Consider the following 22811-nt stretch of genomic DNA (forward strand, 5'->3'; position numbering starts at 1 on the left):
CCAATGACCGAGGAGTGAACAGCTCCTGCACTATGGCATAAGGTTTTCTCTTTTGAACTTCATGTTGATTCTTTTTCATTCACTGTCACTTCTCATTGTTCTCTAGTCTCTTGGTCATTTCTGGTCCTCTGTCATCCCAGTGGTTGGCTCACTGTTCTTGTCTTTGGGTTACTTGGCAGGTGATGACAAGTCAGCTAACTTAGACACCTCCAGTGTTATGGTTTTCACATGTCCCTCTCCAAATTCACATGATGGAAACTTACTTCACCATGGCAAGTGTTGGAAAGGTGGGAGTTTGACCCCCATTTTGTCCTTCTGCCTCCTCTCATGTGAGGCATAGGGATCCTTCAACCTTCAGGGCACAATCTTGGAAGAAAAGTCCAGGCTCTTGCCAGACACCACATGTGCTGTTGTTTACAAATTATTCAGTTTGTACATTCTGTTATAATGGCATACCATGGACTAAGACACTGGAGACATTTATGGGAGATTTCCAGGGGATGGAGCTGAGCATGGAGGGGTGAGAGTACTTAATGCTGAAGACACAGAGTGAAGAGCTGCCTTCCCAGCACCACGTGACTCTTACAGCATCTGGAGAGCAGCTTACAGCACTGCTAGCAAGAGGAAGTGAAGCTGCCAGTGTGCCAACAATATCTATTGTTGCAGGCCACTTTTTTCTTTTCTTTGAGAGTCCTGGAGCTTAACTCCCGGCCTGGGTGTTGTTCCTGAGCTGCTTTTGCTCAAGGCTAGTGCTCTACAACTTGAGCCACAGCAATACTTCCTACTTTTTCTGAGTAGTTGATTGGAGATAAGAGTTTCAAGGACTTTCCTGCCAGTGATCCTCAGATCTCAGCCTCCTGAGTAGCTCAGATTACAGGTATGAGCCACTGGCCCTTGGTGGGACCACTATTTCCTGAACCCTAAATTGGGATCTATGACCTGATGAACTCTAGAGTAGCCCAGTCTTTGAGAATCCTGGAATGGCCAGGACATCTGTTGCCAGTCATGGAATTTTCCCACTGTATGTACAGCATTGAAAGTCAGTAAAGAGCTAAGCAAGAAAAGGGCTCTAGTTACACTATCAGAGGGAAATGAGTCAGACATAAGTACACATAAATTAAATGCAAATGCCCAGAGGCACACATTTTTTTTTTAACAGTATTTAATATCTACTGTGCTGAATACTAGGTGCTGGCAACCTCTATTGAGTTTTTCATGGATTAACTCATTGAATCCTCACATTGATTCCTATGAGGTAGTTGTTGTTACTATTACTGTTGTCCACATTTTACAGCAAAGGAAACTGAGGCACAGTGAAGTTTAGCATCATATAGCTGCTAATGGTGAGGCTAGGACACCCCTACCTGGTGGCAGGGCAGTGCCCTGGGCCGGTTTCATACCACCTCCCCTGTCTAGTTCCATCTGCTCCTAAGATGATGGGGATGAGCAGAAGAGGGGATAGGGCAGGATACAGGTCCTGAGATTTTTGTAGTTAGGCAAGGGTGGCGAGAAAGCCATCCCTGGCTACTTAGTCCACAGTGACCTCTTCCTTTTCTAAGCTTTGTGCCAGAAGCAGAGCATTTGGGAATTTCCCCCAGGATCATCCTCCTCTCACTCAGGCTCTCAACATCCTGAAGGTAGAGAGCATCCCCTGTGCACCTCAGTGTGAAGGCTGATGGACTCCTGGGAACAAGCAGCCATGTGTGGAGGGGCCAGTGAAATAACTGTGGTTGGCTGCCAAGTGCAGGAGACACACAGCTTCAGCTTTAGGGCCCTGGCTTCTATGCTGTGGTTTTGCAAGTAGAAGGACTATTCTATTTCATAAAACTGGACAACAATGTCTTTTAAGCAACAGGGACAGTGAATCTACTTTTGAAAAGCATCTTAACACAAGTCTAAAGGAACTGCTTTGGCAAACAATGTTTGAACCCTTAAATATCTTGGATTTCCCCTACTACAGTGAGTAACACCTTAACTCCAACAACAACACTTGCTTTTAGGGGCCTAAGTGAGGCCTCTTGTCAGTATGAATGCTAGAGATGAGTCTTGTCTGTCTGGCCTTCCGGCTCCTCATGTAGCATCCCAACAGAATAACTTCTGCTTCAGGGCCTGGTCTCATTCTTCGTGGTTAACTATAAGTTGCTGCTGTCCTCCTTCGGTGTGGGGCAAGGGAGGGGGGAGCTGAGTGTGGAGCCACATTTCAGCAAGTGGGGACTATGGTTCAATGAAATAGTGCTCTGGCTTCAATCTTTTCTCCTATGTGACCTTAGGCAAGCCATTTTTTGTGAAGCCTTAGTTTCTCCATCATTAAAGGCCCACCTATATGGCTGTGGTTGGCATCAACTTAATACTATATATTAGTTCCAAAGACTTGTCGCATACCTGCAAAACATGGGAAAGTATTTTAGGCATTGGGACTAAGCAGTGAGTGGAGAAAACCCCTCTCCTCAAAGAGCTTCCATGCGCATTCACTTGTGCTTCAGTGCAGGGCCCACAAAGGGGGCCCACAGGGTCTCCTCACCACCTGATGGGCAGTTTATCACCTCCCTCAAAACAGAGGGAGTTCACACAGGGCCTTGGTTTCAGTGGCCCCAACTGGGTTCCACACATCCTTTCTCAGTGCTGTTGGGGCTGAATCAACATTTAGGTAGGATGTTTTACCAGACAGTTTCCCTTCTGATTTGATGATTCTTTAATTTGAGATAGAGAAATGGGGACAGCAATTTATGAGGTTTTCAAGAAGTCAGTACCCGGTGTCTTTGGACACTGTAAACCAGTGAAAGGCTCTTCTTCTATGAAGGGGGTACTGGGAGCAACAGAAAACGCATCCTCTTCAAATGAGCTAGTAACCATCCCTACACAGGAGAATCCTATCGCTTCCCACCCAGCAGCAAAGATAAGCTGGGAAAACATTCACATCCTTCATAGAGCTATATGCTTAATTCCCAGAGTATGGAATGCATCTAATCCAAACATTTCAAAAATTCACTATTAGGTCATTTTAATCAGCGATTAATTATCATTAAGGATTGCTGAGGAAGGAGTTAATTAAAAAGTGATCTCTTTAGAGCACTGTCTTATACTTTAGAGAGGTAATGATAGCTTTAGTTTTAATAATTGAACATACTGTTTTAGTTTTCTGGAGAAGACTATCAGTCTGAGGAAATATCTCTATTGGTCACTCAGGTCTATAGAATACCTGACTGACTGGAATACATAGTCGCTAACAAAAGGTCCACTCAGTTTATACCACTCTTGGTTTATATCCTAAGAGCTGGTAAGATTGTTAGAAAAAGATGAACAGCATATTTACAGCTGGGCTTGAAGTATGCCTTTACAAAGTACTCTATTTAATTTTGGTAATAGCGACAAAGAAGTTAACATAATAGCAAACTGGAAAATGTAGCTTACCAACCAGCACACATTCTAGACACAGTTATTTCAAAGATAAATGGCATCTACATTCCAACTCAAATCTCCCAAAGTAATTCTTATAGTTCTCTAAAAGATTTTTATTCCAAGCTAGTTCACTTTTCTACTTAGCTCTGATGCAGAATTTATAATGCTTTGTAGAGTACGTCATATGAGCAATTTCAGTGTGCTTTAGTGGGAGTGATATGTAATCTCCTGAAAATTCACCCCTCAAATAAGTCCTAATGGCTCAGAGAACAGTAGTAGCTTAAGTGGATCTATTTAAAAAGGCTGAGTGGGTCAGCGATGGGGATGGAGATATCATTTCAACTCTCCCTTCAGTTACTGATCAAAATACATTGACAGTCCAGTTTGGCCATTAAACACACACAATCTCTCTCTCTCTCTTTCTCTCTCTCTCTTCTTTTATTTTATGTCATTGCTTGTGGCAGCAACACTTGCTTTATTCCATTGATCTGAATTACTGATTTTTCTGACACAGGAAAGGTGTTGGGCCATTTTCATTGCCTTCCTAGAATTGGAATTGTATGCAGAACATGGAGTACCTGTAATTCCTCTCATATGGAAATTTATTAGTGCAGAGCATTAGGAGGCATTTCTCTCTGTTCATATTCACAGAAAGGAAGATGCCTATGCCATTTTCATGGTGAAGTGTGCTATGTTACATTCACTGCTTTCATCTTAACTTTTAGCACAGGGATGGCCTCTTTTAATATTTATCAACTGATTTTTGCGGGAGATCAGAGTAATGTCATATGTGACTATGGAGCTCTGAGATGTAGGATAATTCATGTGTTTTTTTTTTTCCTACTTTGGGACTGAGTTTTTCCAGGAGTGAGATGAAAGGGATGGCTATATTTGGTTTAAGATCTTTTCAGGTGTAAAAAGCTATGGCTGTGATTTAGTACTATCCATGCTAAGAAGATAACTGTTGCAGCCTATAGTATTTCCATTTTTAGGGGAAAAATACCACTTTCATGAAAGCAGCTTAAAACCCCAATCTTTTCCCATCATTTAGAGGAAATGTTGAAAAGGATAGAAAAAAAGAAACAACCTATAGTATTCAGGCAGTATAAAGATTCTGAGAGCATGTAAGGGTCATATATGGGCCTACATACACGCTCTCATTTCTCTCCCAAGTCTCAGGTATAGATGTTTCCATTTTCCTGCACATACAGCTCCCTGGGTCACTGAGGCTGTGGATGGCATTTCAGACATGCTTTCAAAGACTCCTGAGAATCCAAATGTACACAGTCATTCCTATTTTTGCAGAACTACAATAAACTGGAGAGCCATCTACCAATGAATGAAGGTGTCCACTGGATTTTAAAAAAATCTTCTACCTAGACCTTTAGATTATATTGTAATCGAAGACGTATCTGGAAAGGTAGGCTTAAAAAATTAACAAGCACTCAATATTTTCAATGCAGCAAGGACCAGGCTGGACTGCATTCTGACAGAAATGAGTCCTTATATGAAAGTCAACATGAAACAAGTCAGCTGAGGAATTTAATAGGCAGGTTTTCCCCCTATACCTGTGGTTAAATATTCTAATATTGTGATGTTTGTCAACAAGCATCTTTTTGCAGGTGTGACTGTACCTCAATTTTTTTTCTTTTGTTTATTTCAAAGTTGACATTTTAGAAGTTATTCAGGAACTGTTGAACCATGAAACTATTTTTCATTGTCAAAAATGCTGAATGGTGAAGTAATGACTAGCTTTCACAGTTCACCTCTTTATTTTATAATCTAGTTGAGCTAGTAAATTTGGATGTGAAGTAAGACAGTTGCTTCTGGGAAATAAGTTATTTTCCCCCAGTGCCCACAGGCTTATGAATGTTTGAATGTAAATACATGAATATATGAAGGATTTAAGAACATAAACATATCACCGTTTGTTGTAATCAGATGCATTCTACTTGAAGCACAATGTGGGTTGGAATAGGTTTGTGAATAGAGCTTGTTTTCATGTAAATGGGATCAAGCAGTAGCACTGGTTAGCTATTCAGGGAATCAGACAATACCACCCTTGCTGGAAATGCTTCAGTAAGAATTTAATCCATGCACCTAATATTTGAACTCCAACTTTTGCTTCATATTCCTGTGGCCTAATCCAGATCTCATTGACTGACAATGAGTAAAGGAGAGTGTGAGACTTAGTGTGATCTATTTATGTGTGGTACTGGCATGGAGTATTTCAAGTTTCATCTTGAAGGTAGCATCTACAAAGAGCTTTCTTTCCCCTCCTTTGTGACATTCTAAAAAATGCAGGATGGCCTTTCTGCCCCTAGAAGCAAGACCTACGCGATAACTCCTATAGAGTACCACCAAACCAAGAGGACATAAAGAACACACAGTCCTGTGCTTCACTGCTGTATGTCCAGCATGCATATTATAAACATCACTGTACTCTCTAAGTTTCTAAGCAGCTTACCCTTCTCTGTGGATGTGAAGAGAGACCATTACCGAAGCATTTCTTTTGGAAATAATATCAGCATTACAGTGAGAGTAGCTTAATGTTTCACATTTACAAATGGGAAATTACAAACGGGCTGACATTCTGGCACTTACAACACCAGGGGGAAAAAAAAACCCTTAACAACAATTCATGCATAGAAAAGCCATTTATAAAATGAAGCTTGGTGTATTTAGTTCATTTGAATCCATAAAATTTCACATATACTAGATGTGTGTGCATGTGTATGTGTGCATGTAATATTGCATTGTTATATATTTGCAATGAAAACCTTAAATGAAACATGCATTATGTATACCAGTTATCCAAGACCCTGTTGTCAGTGAGGGAAAATGACAATTTTTCCACATGTTGTGCAGCTATTTTTAATCTGAGAACAGTAATCAGAAAAGAGCTTAAATCTTACTTCTTCCGCTTGTCTCTCTGATACAAATAGGATGACATGGTGTGAGTGGCCTAACATGAAGTATGACACAGCCAGGCTGTTTTGATATTCATGTGAAGGGCAAATTTAATTGTAAATCTCTTGGCCAGACCTGCCTTTTGCCACATCATCAGAGCCCATCGAGTGTGACCCTCGTTTAAACCTTCAAGAAGACAGTGCCCCCTTCCCCCTTGCTGCTGCTCTCTGATCTGACTTCCATGCTTAATCTGATCTAATCCGGACGGCATTATCTTCATCTGTGCAATGAAACCTGGAGGATCCTTTCCCAAATTTAGTGAGGAAAGGCATTTACTAAATTACTTGCACAAATCATGTGAGATTTTAGCTCCTTATTTTTCATTGTATGAGAGGTATACAGTGAGGCATATTATCAATGATTAGCCAGAAATCTAGGTTTCTTCCATTTTTGGAATAAGGTTTTTGGAAATTGGATGTACAAAGAAACTAAAAGGACCAGGAAGACCTCAGAAATCCAAGGTGAAAATAGAACAAAATATTCATTGTTCATGGAGAAATAGTTTGTGGGAGAAAACACAAAAAACAAACCAAATCCCATAGATTTTGGTAGGGAAATTATAGATTAAAAATCATATTCAAATAATGATAATTAGAAAACTACTTCCTGGAAATTTCATTCTATTTTCCTCTAGGCAGTCTTCTCTGGATTTTCAATCTTATGATTGGGCTTATCAAAATAACAGAATTGTGGAATCTGAACTTGGGAGTGTTTTCAAATCTAAAGTGTTATGTTAATTATCATGATAAAATATAAGGAAGACTTTACTCTTGTCAGAGCTAATGCTCCTATTGTCCGTATTTCATATGCTGAAATAATTATTACTCAAACTACATGAAGAAATACATGAGATTAGTTGAAATAATTACTAAAATTGGATTCATATTTATCCTGTAACTTAGGTTGAGACTTTCAGTAACAAATAAGGAGATTGGGCTAACAAGGAAGACAAAATGTCTAATGTACATTTATTTTTCAAAAAGCAGGTGCCTGACAGAGATTTGAATGTTTTTATTTACATAAGAATAAAATGTAATTTTATAATTTTTGTATTGTGCATAATTAAATACCATAATGAGTGCAATGAAAATATTAGATAGCAAATACACACTTTAAGAAAGGCTATTTCCCAAAAGGCATTCCTCAGATGATGTTTATTTGCTGGAGAGTTACATGTGTGTGTACATGTATATATTGCCTTATATCAATAGTCAGATCTCTCCTAAGAAGTAAGCTAATTGAGCTGTTTGTGTTGATAAACTCCTTTTTCTCCAGACTATTCCTCTCCGAGCCATAATTATTTGCAATTTGCCTAAGTCGTCCATTTACTGATACGTCAAGCATGAAACAGAGGCAATTCCAGAAAATGGAAATGCTTCTCAAAATCAATCTTTGGGAAATAATGTGGTAGAAGTTACTGTGTGATAGAAGACTACCTTATAACTGTCACATGGAGATGAATATTAATTTGTTGAGGTTAAGGTGGCTTTGTGCTTCATTTGTTGACTTTGCTTAGCCGTTGTCAGCCCAATGACTCCAGCAAAGCTATTTTTTTTCTAACAGGAGTTTTATGATTTTTATGTACTTACCAGTCAGCACACATAACAATGTCAAAATGTCCTTCCAGTTGAGAGACATCTGTCTCATTATCCCATCGTAAAACGCTTGAGGAGAAAAAGATTTAAAAAATTATACTTAGGCTTTTTTTAAACTTTTGATTTTTGAGCTATTAACATTATTTTTGTGGCACTTGAAATTATTTAAAAGGCATATACAAATTATTTCAAAAGATATAATAAAAATAGGAGGTAACTGTCTTTCATATTTTATTTAGTCTTCAAATCCACAAGAGGAAGAATTCTCTACTTAAATACAATAGTTAAGTTTTTGCTAGTTTTTGTAGACAAGCTAGGAAGAAATGGCTTAGTGCTTCCATAGTCATTAGGATGATTCTAGATCTTTAACATGAATGAGACACATACTGACACTGAAGTACTTCCCATCTGATTGGAATACAAATGAATGACATAAACAGTGTATAACTACCTCCACCTAGCATGTCAACTGCATTTCCTATTACTAAAATGAACAATTTAGAAAGATGGAAGAAAAGAACAGGAAAGTTCCACTTGGTAGCTCTCAGTTTGTAAGCATACTTTACAATTCTCCTATACTCACAGTCTTCAAATCAAAGAAGGAGCAGGCTTTAGACATCATATTAATAATGATAATTAACAATATGAATTTGAAAACTCTACTTACGCTTTTCATATACACTGGTTACATCAATGCCAATGAGTTTCTTAAGGTAGAAGAGATTAAACACAAAAACACCTAGATGGCTGAGGGTTAGTTACTGTCTCTGTTTCTCGTGACTCATACTTACTAAACTGCTATACTACTGCCCACAGTGTCAGGCTCTGTGCTGTGTGCCCAGGCCCACCTTCATCAAGGCAGCTAGTAAGCCACAGAAACACAGACCCAGAGAACCAAGACTTTCCAGAAGAGGCTATTTCAGTGTTCACAGCTGGTTCACAGAGACAAGCTTTATTAACTCCAATGCTGTTCTGCTGGCCCAGACCCACTGGACAGCCAAGAAACAAAGGAACCCAGGAAATCACTAAGAGTTGACTGCTTATGTTGCTTTTGGAGTCATCATAATCCCTAGGGAGGGTAGGAAACAACCAATATCACTTTTCTGGATAGGCTGAAGCTCCTGAACCTTCCAGGACTTGGGTTTATGGGGGAAAGTGAGCCTGTCAGTCCTTGTCAGAGAGTTCTTGAGAGCTTCCACATGAACAAGAAGGATTTAAAATGCAGATCTAGTAGCAAAGCATGGTGGCCTGTAAATATAGCACTTGGGAGCCTAAGCCGGAGGAACATAAGTTCAGGGCCAACCTAGACTGCACTGAGAGATCCTATCTCTCAATAATGCCCTCCCCCAGCATATGTAATATGTGTGTATATATATATATATGTATATATGTGTGTATGCACATACATATACACTACATATATAGCATATATACTATATAATGTTTATAGCACATATATACCATGTAGCATATATAACATAATATATAACAGTATATACTATATAAAATATAGCACATTATATGTATTATGATATATTATATAGCATATATAGCATACTATATGCCATTATATATACACCATATAATATATATTATATAAACTATTATATATACTATATAGCATACTATGTGTAGTATATATTCTACATATTATATATAATACATATAGCATATATACATATTTTGTATACATAGTATATATAGTATACATGACATAATACAGTAAATATAACACACAATACATATAATCTACATATACATGTTACATATATGTGTATGTGTATATGCATGAATGTATGGATGTATGTATGTGGTGGAGCTTTTTAGATAGATCATAAAAGTGATGTATATACCACACACATTTTTTAACAAGAATAAAGGAAAGGTTTATTGCCAGCAAAGGGTCCAGCAAGACCCCTTCTCACAAGAGAGAAGTGAGAAGAAGTGCTATTGTCTGAGGTGATCTATATAACCTACTGGGGCTAGGAGGGGTTAGGAGGTGGAGACCTTGGTGTGGACGTGTGGACCAGGGACTTCACTATGGTGTGTTTGGATTTATGGCTGCTGCCCAAGTAGTAGATAAGGGGTCTTGCAGCTGCCCAGGCCTGAAAGTCATTCTAAGTGTATCTTGTTGCTTTATATGGTTGTAGCTGCTCCAGAGGAGTGCCATCTCAAGGTAAAGAGAGGTGGAGGGCTGATTATTCACTGTCTTTACTAAATGGGCCTAGTGTTGTCTAGGAAAAGAGCATGCTAAGCTATGGGACAAGAGGCTAGTGGGCTTACATTCCCCAGTCTTTGGTTTAATAATTGAAGGGGCACTAGGTTGGGAGCATGGGAGAAGGCTGTCTCTTCTGGGGCTGCTTCCTGCTCAGAAGGGGGTAAAGTAGTCAACAGGAGATACTCGACCACTACCACACATACTTTGAGGAAAAAAACAAACAACTCCTTATTACCTTTCTGCTTTGTGTACTTCTCTGGAATGATTCCTCTCTTCACTAAGAGGAAAAGCTCAAGTCTTTACAATTACCCCGTAAGACTGCCATCTGGTCTGCTTAGAACTGTGACCACATCATCTATTACTCTCTGCTTGTCTGCTGTGCTTTAGTGCCACTGGCCTTATGGCTTCTTGAAATCCCCTGGCATGACTCTCTCTTAGCTGTTTTTACTATACTGCTTACTCTGCCTAGATACACCTCTTCCAGATACTCATATGGCTCACTCCCCTCAACAGTTTCAAGTCGTTGAATGGCTTGCCTCCTCAGGGTGGCCTTCTGTTACCACCATTTCATTTCCTTTTTGGTTCTTTTGTAGTACTGGGGTTTGAATTCATGGCCTAGTGCTCTGAGGCCTAGGCTCAGTAGTTCTATTACTTGAGCCATGCCCCTCACCCCAAACTATCATTTTCAAAAGTGTAATTTATTTCCAATCTAGCAATTTTTGCTGGATCAACACAAGAAGTCCCCTATCTTGCTCTGAACTTTTATTGTATTATTTATTGTCATGTTACTTTATTGCATAACTAAATTATTTTGTTTATTCTCTCTTTCCCTGCTAGAATATAAGCTTGATGAAAATATAATTTGGGGGAGGGGAAAGGAGGACAGTGAGTATTTCCTTTATCTAGAACAGTTCCTGACACATGAAAGTTATTCAATATATTATCTGAATAACTTGTGTGTGATTGCATCTGGCACCAAGTCCAGTACACAGAGGAAGTCAACATCTAGTGGGAACTATATTTCTAGAATAGAAAAATTACTGCATTTGATTCTTTTGTTTTATAAACATACTTTTTGCACATACTATGTCTAAAAGAGGAATTTTCCTATTTCTTACTACAATAACTCATTCTACCATATACAAAATAATAAAGATTGTCTTGATCTAAAGTTGAGGTAGCAGTAGAGCGAGTGACAGAGGTGGTTAGAGCCATGACTCCAGCCGGACTTTTTTTCTGATTTTTTTTTTTTTATGAAATCGTGCAGACTTTTCTGCCTGGACTGGCTTTGAACTGTAATCCTTTGGACATCTGCCTCTTGAGTTGCTAGGATTACAAATATGATCCTCTGATGTTCATCTACAAGATCTTCTTTTAAGAAACTATGATATGGGTCAAGTCGGGCTAAACACTTTTAATTCCATCTACTCAGGAGGTAGAGGCTGGAGTATTTTGGTTTAAGATTATCCTGGGCAAAAGCAGTAGATAGGCCCTATTTTAAAAACAGGGGCTAGGGGCTTGGCTCAAGAGTATAGTGCTTACCTAGTTAGTCTCACCTAGCAAGACTCTGAGTTTAAACTCTACTACAACTGAATAAGTAACTAAATCAGGAACAATTGGATGAATTACATGTGATGTGAATTATATCTCAATAAAGTTATTTTTTATATTTCAGATAATATATTGTTAAAATGCAGTAGTACTTAAAGAGAAGTAAGGCACTATGACTGTTATGTGAGTAAATATAGTGCATCTGAAAATGTGTCCTGTCAATATACTGGCACGTGTATAATATACACACAGATGTAGTTCACTGCAGCTTTTTTTGTGTGTGTGGTGTTGGTACTGGGGCTGGGACTTGAACTCAGGGTCTGGGCTATGTTCCTTAGCTTTTTCACTCAAAGCTGGTAGTTTACCACTTGGGCCACAGTTCCACTTTTGGCCTTTTCTGGTTAACTTGAGATAAGAATCACAGACTTTCCTGTAGACTGGCTTTGAACTGTGATCTTTGGGGGGGGGGGGGTGGGCGGGAGGCTGAGATCTGACAGTAACATTCAAAGCCAGCCCAGGTGGGAAGGTTCAGGAGACTCTTATCTCCAATAAACTAGTAGAAAAGGCAGAGGTAGAGCTGGTGGCTCAAGTGGTAGACTGTTAGCCTTGAGAAAAAAGCTCAAGGACAGCTTCCAGGCCCCGAGTTCAAGTGTCAGGACTGGCTCATGCACACATGTGCCTGCACACACACACACACACACACACACACACACACACATTATTAATTCATTGCAGTGTAAGAGAGCCACTAGCTGGACACTCACTGGTAGCTCATGGACATAATCCTAGCTACTGAGGAGGGTGAGACTTGGAGGCCTATAATTCAAAGCCAGCCAGGGCACAAAAAAAGTCAGTGAGGCTCTATTTCCAGTTAACCAGAAAAATGCTGGACTGCAGGTATGGCTCAGGTAGTAGCGGAGTCCCAGCTGTGTGCCAGAAAGCCAAGCAAGAATGAGAGGCTCTGAATTTAAACCATAGTACTAGCACAAAAATCCCCTAAAATAGTGCCACCTTAATCTGAAATCTATCACATTTCAATAGAAAAAGGCAGATAACATTCCATTAGGAAATGGTTTCTTCAGTGCAAAACGCTAAATAGGAAGGACCTGGTCCCTTCTACAGACTTGTAAAGCAAATCAACAATGTTACCTTAGTAGGAAGTACACATAGTAATTTCATTTTCTTATATCCAGCATAGTGACAGAAGAAAATGGGACCCGAGTGTCATCTCTAGAATTCTCTGTAGTTCTTGAGATTCTGTTAGCATACTTCTAGCAAGACTCACTAAGAGGTATATTTTATCAGAATATTTCTGAAGGAGTCCTCAGCATCCTTATCTCAGTTACCTTCTACTAACCTTCCTCTTCAGCCTGACAAAGAGCAGATAAACGCCTACTCACACTGTCAGTTTGTCTACAGACACTGCATGCGCATGCCTGAGAAGCCCATCCTGAAATGAAAGTCATATCTGATGTAGAAACTGATGTCTGACTCTCTAGAGCTTGACTTTCCTCCAGTAAAAATTGTTGTTCCATCACTTCTCAGCCTTTTGCTAAGATCAAGTGTAAAAACGGTTGTTGCATAAGCCTTATGGATTCATGTCTTTCAAATGTGCTCCAAATACAAATCCTGAAAGCTTTTGATACACCAGGGATCAAGTGTACTAATTGCTTTAGGGAATACAAAAATATATTAAGCAGAATCTTTGCCTTCACAAAATTATCTGTCTCTCTCCCTAGGGTGTCAACTTCAAGAATGCATAGACTTTCTCAGTCTTATTCACCACAGTCCTATTCTCCAGCACCTAGGTCAGAACTCGGAAATAGAGGATGATTAACATGTTTGTCAACAAATGGATAAATGAATCAACATAGAAATAAGGCCAAAAAACAGAATAGTAAGAGGTTATGCCTCATGAAACTGTGGTATTTTTCTAAGTCCAAAGAAAGTTAGAAGAAAGAAAATAATAGGGTGGGCTGAATACTCTGAAAAGACAGGGGGAATGTTGTAATTAAGTCATTCTAGAAGGAAGACTTAGACATACAAAAAGAAGAGACAAGATTGACAACAACCAGAAATGAGAAGGACTAGATGTGCTGGTATTGGAGTGAGGGGAGGAATGGTTTGGGTAAGTGTCCCTCAGAGGCCTATGTGTTAAAGGCTTGGTCCCCAGGTTTGGGGGAGATGGTAGAATCTTTAGGAAGTGGGGCGTAATGGGAGCCTTTAAGATCATTGGGGCTGTACCCTTGAAGGGGATTGTGCAAACTCAGCATTTTACATTTAATTTTTCTTTCTTTTCTTTCCTGGCCACAAGGCAAACAGTTTGTACAGATACATTCTCTCCACCATTGTCTGGCATACTCAGCAGAAGCTCAAAACAACATGTGTCCTTAATCTTGGACTGAAATCTCCAAAAATATGATGCAGCGTATCTCTTTCTCTTTGTTTTTCAGGCATGTTGTTATCATAACCAAAGCTGACTAACACAGGAGGCTTGAGTGGAGGAGGCTGGGGAAGAGGGAAGAGCAGATGGGATGAAGACAGTGAGAACAGCCCGCAAAAGATTTGGAAAATGCAGCAACTGAATCTCATGTGGTTGGGATACACACTTACAAAAGCATTTTCCACATCCCAAACAATAAGTAAAGGAAACTGAGACTCAGAGAAGACATTTCCCTCTCCCTCCCTCCCTTCTTTCCTTCCTTCCCCTCTTTCTCTCCTCTCTTGCTCTTTCTTTTTCTGAGACTGGCACTTGAACTTGGTACCTGCTGCTTTTGTTCATTGGCTAGTGCTTTACCCACTGAGCCACGCCTCCAACTCCATAAAGAAGACACCTTAAATAACAATAGGGGAGTGGAATAATACCTAGACTTGAAGGCCCACATTAAGGTAAAATCTTGGTTATAAGAGTCATAAATTAAGTTCAGTAGTTAACTCAAATTTATGGTTTAACAAAGAGGAATAACGAGTCACAAGCTTAAATTCACTTGTAACTTACACAGAAAGACAAACTGTTTTCTTCAGGAAAACTCACTTTTAATATCACAGCAGGGAAAACTGTGATAGATTTTTAAAATTTTTAAATGTTAACTAACATTAATCAGAGAATGACGGTATTCACTAATTCTGGAAGACCTAGAAATACAGATGTCAAAGGCTCCAAATTGTTCTTTGTTAGACAGTCACAGTTTAGATGACAGCTTCAGATAAACCCAACAATTGGAATGCTGTAAATATCCTTGCTCTTTCATTAATTTCTAGTTATATTTAGTAGTACAGTTTCCTTTGTTCAAAAACTACTTTCTGTAGTTCCATATTTAGATTCCTAAAGGCAGAATACCTTGGACATATTTGTAAATGAATGAATGACTACATGGAGGAATACGTGGTTAAACCATTCAATGGCGGGCTATATTAAGAATGTTGAGATGTAATGCACAGAATGCTTCATAGATGGAGATCTTAAATCTGGCCAGGCTAAGGCTCCCAAGCTTTCAGAAACATATTTTTCCATGTTTAGCTCATATTTAATAGTTTGGTTTAAGTATGGATCAATAGGAACAAGAAAGTTTGTTCTGATTTATAGGAGGAGAAATCTACTCCAGGCAAGGATGGTGGTATTTATAAGAAAGAGCAGGATAGACTTACTCAAGCTTATGAAACTTGAGCATCAGAGCCCCTAACTTGTAAAGCACTATTTCAAGGAGCTCTACTAATGGGCCATGTGACCCTATGTTGTAACTTATAATCAAGTTCATCCTCCTAACAAGGGGCCTCAATATGCTTCAAGCATTACACAACCCGAGTCTCCTACCCCTGTGAAAGTAGAAAAGGTCATGGGGAGGAGAAATGCTAATAGTTACTGTGTTAGTCAGCTTTCTGTGACTGTGGCAAAGATCTGAGCTGCTTTATATGTCCAAATTCAACTTGTATGGAGGAAAGGTTTCCTTTGGTACAAAGTTTTGGATTTTCAATCCACAGTCACTTAGCTGGCTGATTACTTTGGGGGCTGTGGCAAGTTAGTACATTGTGGTGGGAGCACAGGACAGCACAATGGGCCAGGGCCCCAACGTTCACTTAAAAGGGCATACCTCCTGGCATGACCCAACCTCTTTCCATTAGGCCGTCCCCCCCTAAAGACACCATTTGTTAATAGAACCACAGGCTAGGAACCATAACTTTAGGGGGATACAATCAAATCATAGCATTCATTACTAAGGACACTGTCTGAATTAGGTGTTTTGAATATAGAATATGTGAAAGATTTTCATTCCCTTCTAAAAAAATGCTATTTCTTACCCTCACCGTTCTCATATCACGACTTCCTTTTCAGCTTTTACATCTTCTTTGCAAATGAAGTCACAAGAGACATTCAGCTGTTACAAACTTCATGTCAAGCTTTGAAGTGCTTTTTAATAGCAGAAATATTTGGCTCACGTGTGGGCTTTGTAGCTATGGTAAATACTTCTTAGTTATCTGTCGCTACTGTTATTCCACACCTCCAATTTGGAAGAGAAATTCTGCATATGCATTGAGGCACTAAAAAAGAATATTGAACTATATCTTAGCTCTTTTGTGTTTGGTTTCCTTTTATTTCTTCTCTCATGGAACTAATACTTTCATCGCATTGTGCTGGTTCTGGGTGGGGAAGCAGTGGTTAGAAGGGAAATGCTGATGATGACTCCAGTTGGCTCTTTCCCTTAGCTGCTTGAAGGTTCAGTGGTCAAGTAGCACTTTAATATAAGATCAAGTCATTTCAAGGCCTGACTCATCCACCTGTGTTCTGGCACATGCTTTAGTAGATTGTGGACAAAATGGTTGCAATAATTAAAAGAGGGGAAAGAAAACCAGACCACAATTGGTAAAATAAAAATGAAGAAAAGAAAAACCTCTCACCTGAGAGGTTCCTGTATTTCTACTGAAACATAGGCTGTATGCCTACCTACATATCAGAACAATGTATTTAGAGATAGCACTTTTCAGAACAGGAAAAAAAAACTCAACCAGGAACAAAGGCCATGTAATTAAACCTTTTGTCCTGTGTTGAATATTTTGCTTCTTTATGTAAGTTAATTATTTTTTGAAGAGATGATAGAAAATATTACTGCTCTCTGTAAGTTAAACACTTGACACTTTTAGTCCTTAAAAAGCAACATTTGTGAAGTCTAGATATGTTTATTAATTAGTGATTATTAACACTCAGTAAACAACATTATGTCTTGTAACAAACACAATCTCTCTTCACAGCATGAAGCTGAAATCTATTATTCCCCCATTCCATATGCTGAAATACACTCAAATGGTCACAAATGACCTTAAGCATTAAATAAATGTAAATGAGGACAACACAGAAAATGTGCTCATGATTGATAACTAAAAGACCAGGTTGAAAATCATGTCCCAAAATGCAGTACTCTTCAGAACAATACTGCTCTCCATGCAGGAGAGGCTATCCTAAGAATGAAGGTTATGTAAGTAATGGTAGACCCTTTCTCTTCCTCGGGACTTGCCTCAGGTTTTTTGGGGGAACAGACATGGTTTGTTCATTGAAATAAGAAACACAAAACAAGAAACACACAGGCCCCTCTGTGTTGGGAAACTTGGAAGCTTCTAATGGATCTAAAAACATATGGGCACTTCATTGCATTCACCAACAAAAAATAGAAAAAAAACCTATTATTCCATAGCCTCATACAATAATATACATATATATTTCTAATATATAAATTTTTTGAGACAGGAGCTCACTATGTAATCCCAGGCCAGCCTAGAGCTCTCAATCCTCCTGCCTCAGGTACCCGAGTGCTATTATTATAAACCTGAACTAGTGCAACCATGATTGTTTTGGAGTATGGTACTGTTCACCCAACCTTGTTTTTTTTCCCCCAAACAGGGCAGTTAGGGTGGGAAAGTAACCTCAGCACTAGGGGAAACTTAAAATACAAAAGGTTGACTGGTTAATAGTAATAAATACAGTCTATAGTTAATTGTAATAAAGAGAAAATGCACAAATACAGATATTTTAGTAGTTTTCATAGGAAAATGATTACTTTCCCCTTCCTTCCCCGGCCCCCCTCTTTCTGAGCCTAGGAACTGTCCCTTAGCTCTTCTGCTCAAGGCCGTATCTCACCTCTGACTTTTTGGTGATTAATTGGTGTTAAGAGTCTTGAGGATTTTTTTCTGCCTGGGATGACTTCAAACCTCAGTCCCTCAATCTCAGCCTCCTGAGAAACTTGGAGGCAAGTTTCTATGACTATTACCAATAGTGCATCATAGAATACATAATTATACACAGTTGTTTTGGTTTAAGTCCAGCCTGTCTCCTAGCCTGGATTCAAATTGACGGAATCTAAAAGGGAATGGGGACCTAAACTATTTAAAAATTTTAGACTGGGGTGAGCTTCCTCAGCCATGGCAATACGGACTTTCTGATCCAGATGCTTTTGGGTTGTGGGGGGCTGGACTGTGCTTTGAAGGATGTTTAGCAATCAGTCATCTTGGCTTCTACCCACCAGATACCAGTCGCCTCAGCATTGACATTCTCTCCTCTTTACCCAAGTCAGCACAATAAAAAGTGTCTCCAGAGAGTGCCAAAATCCCCTGGGAGGCAAAACTGATCCCAGATTGAGAGCCAGTGGAACTGAGCCATTTAAAAAAGTCACAGACTGGGCTTTGCCCAAGCTCAAACTGTACATTTTAACCATGACATGATTTACCCCAACCTGGTGTCTAATATATTTATCTTTAGTTTTCTCATGTATTTAAAAACAATGAGGGTCTTCCCCCTTCATAGGGCTCTTGGGAACATTAAATGAGATCACATTTATAAGTGCTTAGAACCTTGTCTGACAGTAAGTCTGAACATTGACACACAGTAAGTGTCCAGTCAGTGTTAGCCAGTGTTATTTACAATAATCATCCATAGCATCAAGAGAAGTAGTTTCAATGCGGAAAGGGATCTTACCAGCTTGATATTTTCTCAGTCCTAAATACACCGGCCTTCTGATTCCTTGTGATGATGTCACTCACGTCTGCAGGACACAGTTAAGAAAACTTCTGCAGTGGCTGTCAATTGACTGAAAAACCTGCCAAACACGCAACCTTCTTAGAGCAGAGATGAGCTGCAGAGCATGAGAACCGGAAGGTCCTGGCTCTGTCACCAAATGCTAACTCACCACAAGCAAAATCGTTTTAATTCTTGGTTTGGAGTTTTATCATCTAGGAAATGTACACCTGGGTACCATCAGGGCAAGGCCCAGAGTGTGGGTGCTGGAGGAGAATGACTGCTGCAGAAGCACCATGCCCCCACTCGCTTAAAGGAGACAAGAGTCCAAAGGCAAGTGTCACTCCACCAGGGGGAAGGGCAGTGTGAGCCTCCGGACTCCGGAATGCTAGTAGGGAGAGTGGGGATGAGCAGCAGGGAGAGACTTGGGAGGAAGTGAAAAGAAACAGAAGAAGAAAAGTCTGGAGCTCTTCGAGGAAAAATGAATTACGGAAGAAGAAAGCCAATCTAGTGCAAGTTCCCTTGAAAAGCTGTCATTAGAAACTTTGGCTTTGGCCTTTGGCCATCTGCTGACATGTCAGGACTTGAACAAAGAGCCATGCTTATTGAAAGGAAACTTGAAGTAGCTTGCCCATTACATCACCCAATGCCACATATTTGAGGACTCACGGGAAAAAATTAAGGTTCCACCACTAGGAAAAGCTGGATTCCCAATGTCTGGGAGCTATAAATTTTGTTTTTCTTTCTTAAACAATTTTTACAAAATGTCTTTCATTTTCTCTCTTTGCCCTAGCTCTTGCGCACATCAGAGTATAATGTGTGCCCTGCCTTTAACAACCAGAAGAGATTCCATGGCATATATTTTCTGTGCTGACCTCTGGCCCTGACTTCAGTGAATTTTCTTGGCTTTCCAGTTTCCAAATTGCCCCCATTTTTCTCATTTATTTCTGTGGTATATTTCTGTACTTTACCATAAGAAGCCTCAAAATCCTTCTTCTGGAATCAAGCAGGTTTAAATAAACAAGAAATAAAATAATTCCAGTGAAGGCTACAAGCTGAACTAAATTGGCACATGGGGAGGACACCAAGCAGACAAGCGATGTTCCCCTATTGCTCAGAAACACAAATTTCCTGAATACTCAAAGCAGGCTTTGGCCAAGATCTCCCTGCAAGAACAGAGCCACAGGACTTTTTAACCCAAATCTCTGCTTGAACCACCAAGCACACCCATTTCTTCTCTGAATGAATAAGCAGGTACTGTGATAGCTTTCTTTCCCCAGGAGTGGGTAGGAAAAATCAATTAGGTCTCCTAATGAAGGGCTTTGTTGAGGTTTACAAAAGTGCTATAATGCAGACTTTTTTTTTTCCTGGGTGAACTTTCCTGTATGCAAATTAAATACCGTTAAATTACATTCATTAAAAAAATAAAGGAGACTAATTTGCCTACTTGTTTTGATTAACTAAAATGACACATCGGCCCACAGTTCTGTCTATTTCAGGAAGAAAGTATTTCAGGAAAGTCTTCTAAATGCAATGTCTTATAGAAAAGGACAGCTGACATCTTTATTCTGAGAAGAACAAAATTAGTAAAGAGTCAACTGACAACTGTTTTTTGATTAAGTTCCCCCACACTCAGGCCACACCCTACTCAGAGTTTCCATGGCATCCAGCCGTATGCCGCAATGTGCCCGGTACACCTGTAGTGTCGTATGAGTGCATGACTAATCTATCAAGCAAAACATATTATTTTGTTAGTGGAGGTAATACTTTTTATAAAATAGTCACAGGGAAGTTAAATTATATAACTCAGAAAACCTATTAATAATTTTTAGTAAACATCTTAACACTATATACTTTTATACAATTTATAAACCTGCAACTCCAGGAGGGCAGGCTGGAGCAAGCATTTGTATTTATATTCCAGAAGCAATTTCTTTTAATGAAAAAATTCACAGCAGTATTTAGGCTGCTTTATTTTTAGAACTGGGCAGGAGATATATTTTGTGGTTTAGAAAGTGTTTTCTTTTTTTAAAAAAAAGATATTAAAACAACTACAAAGAGAGAAAAATGGCAGTAATATTTTAAAATACTACCATAAGAGATCAATTCTGATATTCTACTTTCCATTCTTTAGGTTAGATTTTGATGATCCTTCTGGATGGCACTGTGTCCAATAACAGATTTTATCATGCTTCTGTGTCACCTCAGGGTAATAAAGGGAATCCAATCAAATTGAGTCAATATGTCTAGGATAGTGCTCAACACAACAAACCAAATCGTGTTCTCTGAACTGCACCCACCTTCTGGAAGATTTCAGTGGGAGGGGCTGGGTGCAATGAAAGCCTTAATGTGATTTCTGATTAAATGGATACTGGGCAATCACCTCCAATCCTCTTGTCTGGGCAACTGGACTGCCCAAGCTGCAGGACATATGCTCATGGTTAAAATGAAATCACAATGCTACCTCTGGATTTTCTTTTCAAGGAAAGCACAGTTCAAGAGTGGGGCTCTGTTTTAATTTTCAGTTTTTTTAATTACGATTTAGATTTGTATATAATAGCCATATAGTTACTTAAGCAACATGTACACATATACATATGTTATATGTGTTTAAAATACTACTGAAAATATTAGCCCTTTCTTGTCATTAGTGATTGTATTTACTAGTAGTTACATATGCATTTTGAGGGTTGGCATTGCTCCTTAAGCCAGAAAATAGTTTAAAAATATTAATATGGATTCACAAAGCATTGCTTTAAGTTTTAACTTAATTAAAAGATATTGTTGAGCTCCTACCCAATGGGAGCCTACTTATTCAACTGGCAGATACAATTAGAGCTGCCATCACTACTGGAAGAATGGCCTGGACAGAGGACAAGGCCAGGATTCTCAAGTTCTTAATCATATACAGCACAGCCTATGTAGTACACACCAAACTTCATCCATTTATTGTACAAGCCATGGATTTTCTTCTAGGAAACCAAGTTAAACCCAGAGTATTTCCTTTAAACAGCACAGGAGATCATGATGCAGATTGCAAATGAACTGTGTCAATGAGATGCAGGAGTCAATTGTACAGAGAAATGGGACATCAAGTATTGGGTTATTCTGCAGATAACAAGTTTACTAAGGATGCAAGCACTGGGAAAACTAGTCATTGTAACCAAAGAGGGTGCTTACCTTCACGTGTTGTACTTCTATTCAATATGAGTTGGGCAGGGCTTAGCATCATCCCAGAAACCAGCATACCATTTCTTTCCCATATTCTCATGTCAAGGCTGTTTCTTTTCTCTCTCTCTTTTTTTTTTTTTTTTTTCGGGACCAGGACTTGAACCCTGTCTGGTGCTTTTACTCAGTGGCTGATGCTCTACCACCTGAACCCCGTCTCTAGCCCCATGTCAAGGTTTCTTAGGTTATAATCCTTATCGAATCATTATTATCTGTGGCCACTTGGAGATTTGTTTTTCTTTACTACACCACAGGACAATGTCAAAGAGAAAGGAACATGTTTCTCACTATTGAGAATAAATCTGAAAACTGGATGAACCAAACAATCTCATTTTCAACTTATCTTTTGTCCTCTTGGGCACAGAAAAAATGGCATCTATAAAGAGACATAGTTTTCAGGTTAGGTGGTATCTGGGTTAAAACTAGCAAAGTAGTTTAGGGATCAAGGAAACCTTAGAGAAACCTACCCATGAGTCTGAGAAAATATTCAACACTTAGAAAATTCATTTTACCTCAACTCCTAATCTCTTTTCCAATATCTCTGTTTAATAAATCTGAGATCAACATCTAGCTTTCCAGGGTGAAAATAGAGAACTCTAAAAGACATAGCCAATCCATCTGATACATTTTAGGAGGATAATAAATAACTTCACAATTGACTGACATGCTTCTGTGATATAAAGATTCAGCAGTAGCCCATTTATTGCCTCACAAATTAAAACACAGAAATAACAGAAGACTAAAAGGAAACATCATATTTTTTTTCCTTTTTATCCTTCTTAGGATAAAAAGAAAGCATATGAGGCTCAGAAGTAAGACTCAGTTGGATTCATTAAATCCAAGAACA

The 22811-nt window shown here is 39.1% G+C and overlaps 1 protein-coding gene across 2 annotated transcripts in view; it reads right to left on the bottom strand.

Annotated features, from left to right (window-relative positions):
* The window catches only part of Camkmt (calmodulin-lysine N-methyltransferase), a 360760-nt gene that overhangs the window by 17796 nt on the left and 320153 nt on the right, over positions 1-22811 (bottom strand). For both annotated transcript variants that reach the window (XM_048353013.1, XM_048353014.1), the window contains 2 exons: positions 18698-18764; positions 7959-8033 (listed from right to left, as the gene is read on the bottom strand). In XM_048353013.1, coding sequence (XP_048208970.1) covers positions 7959-8033; positions 18698-18764 — 142 coding nt within the window. The remainder of the gene's footprint in view (positions 1-7958; positions 8034-18697; positions 18765-22811) is intronic.

The sequence above is a fragment of the Perognathus longimembris genome, chromosome 8 (assembly GCF_023159225.1).
Source record: "Perognathus longimembris pacificus isolate PPM17 chromosome 8, ASM2315922v1, whole genome shotgun sequence".
Taxonomy (NCBI): Eukaryota; Metazoa; Chordata; class Mammalia; order Rodentia; family Heteromyidae; genus Perognathus; species Perognathus longimembris.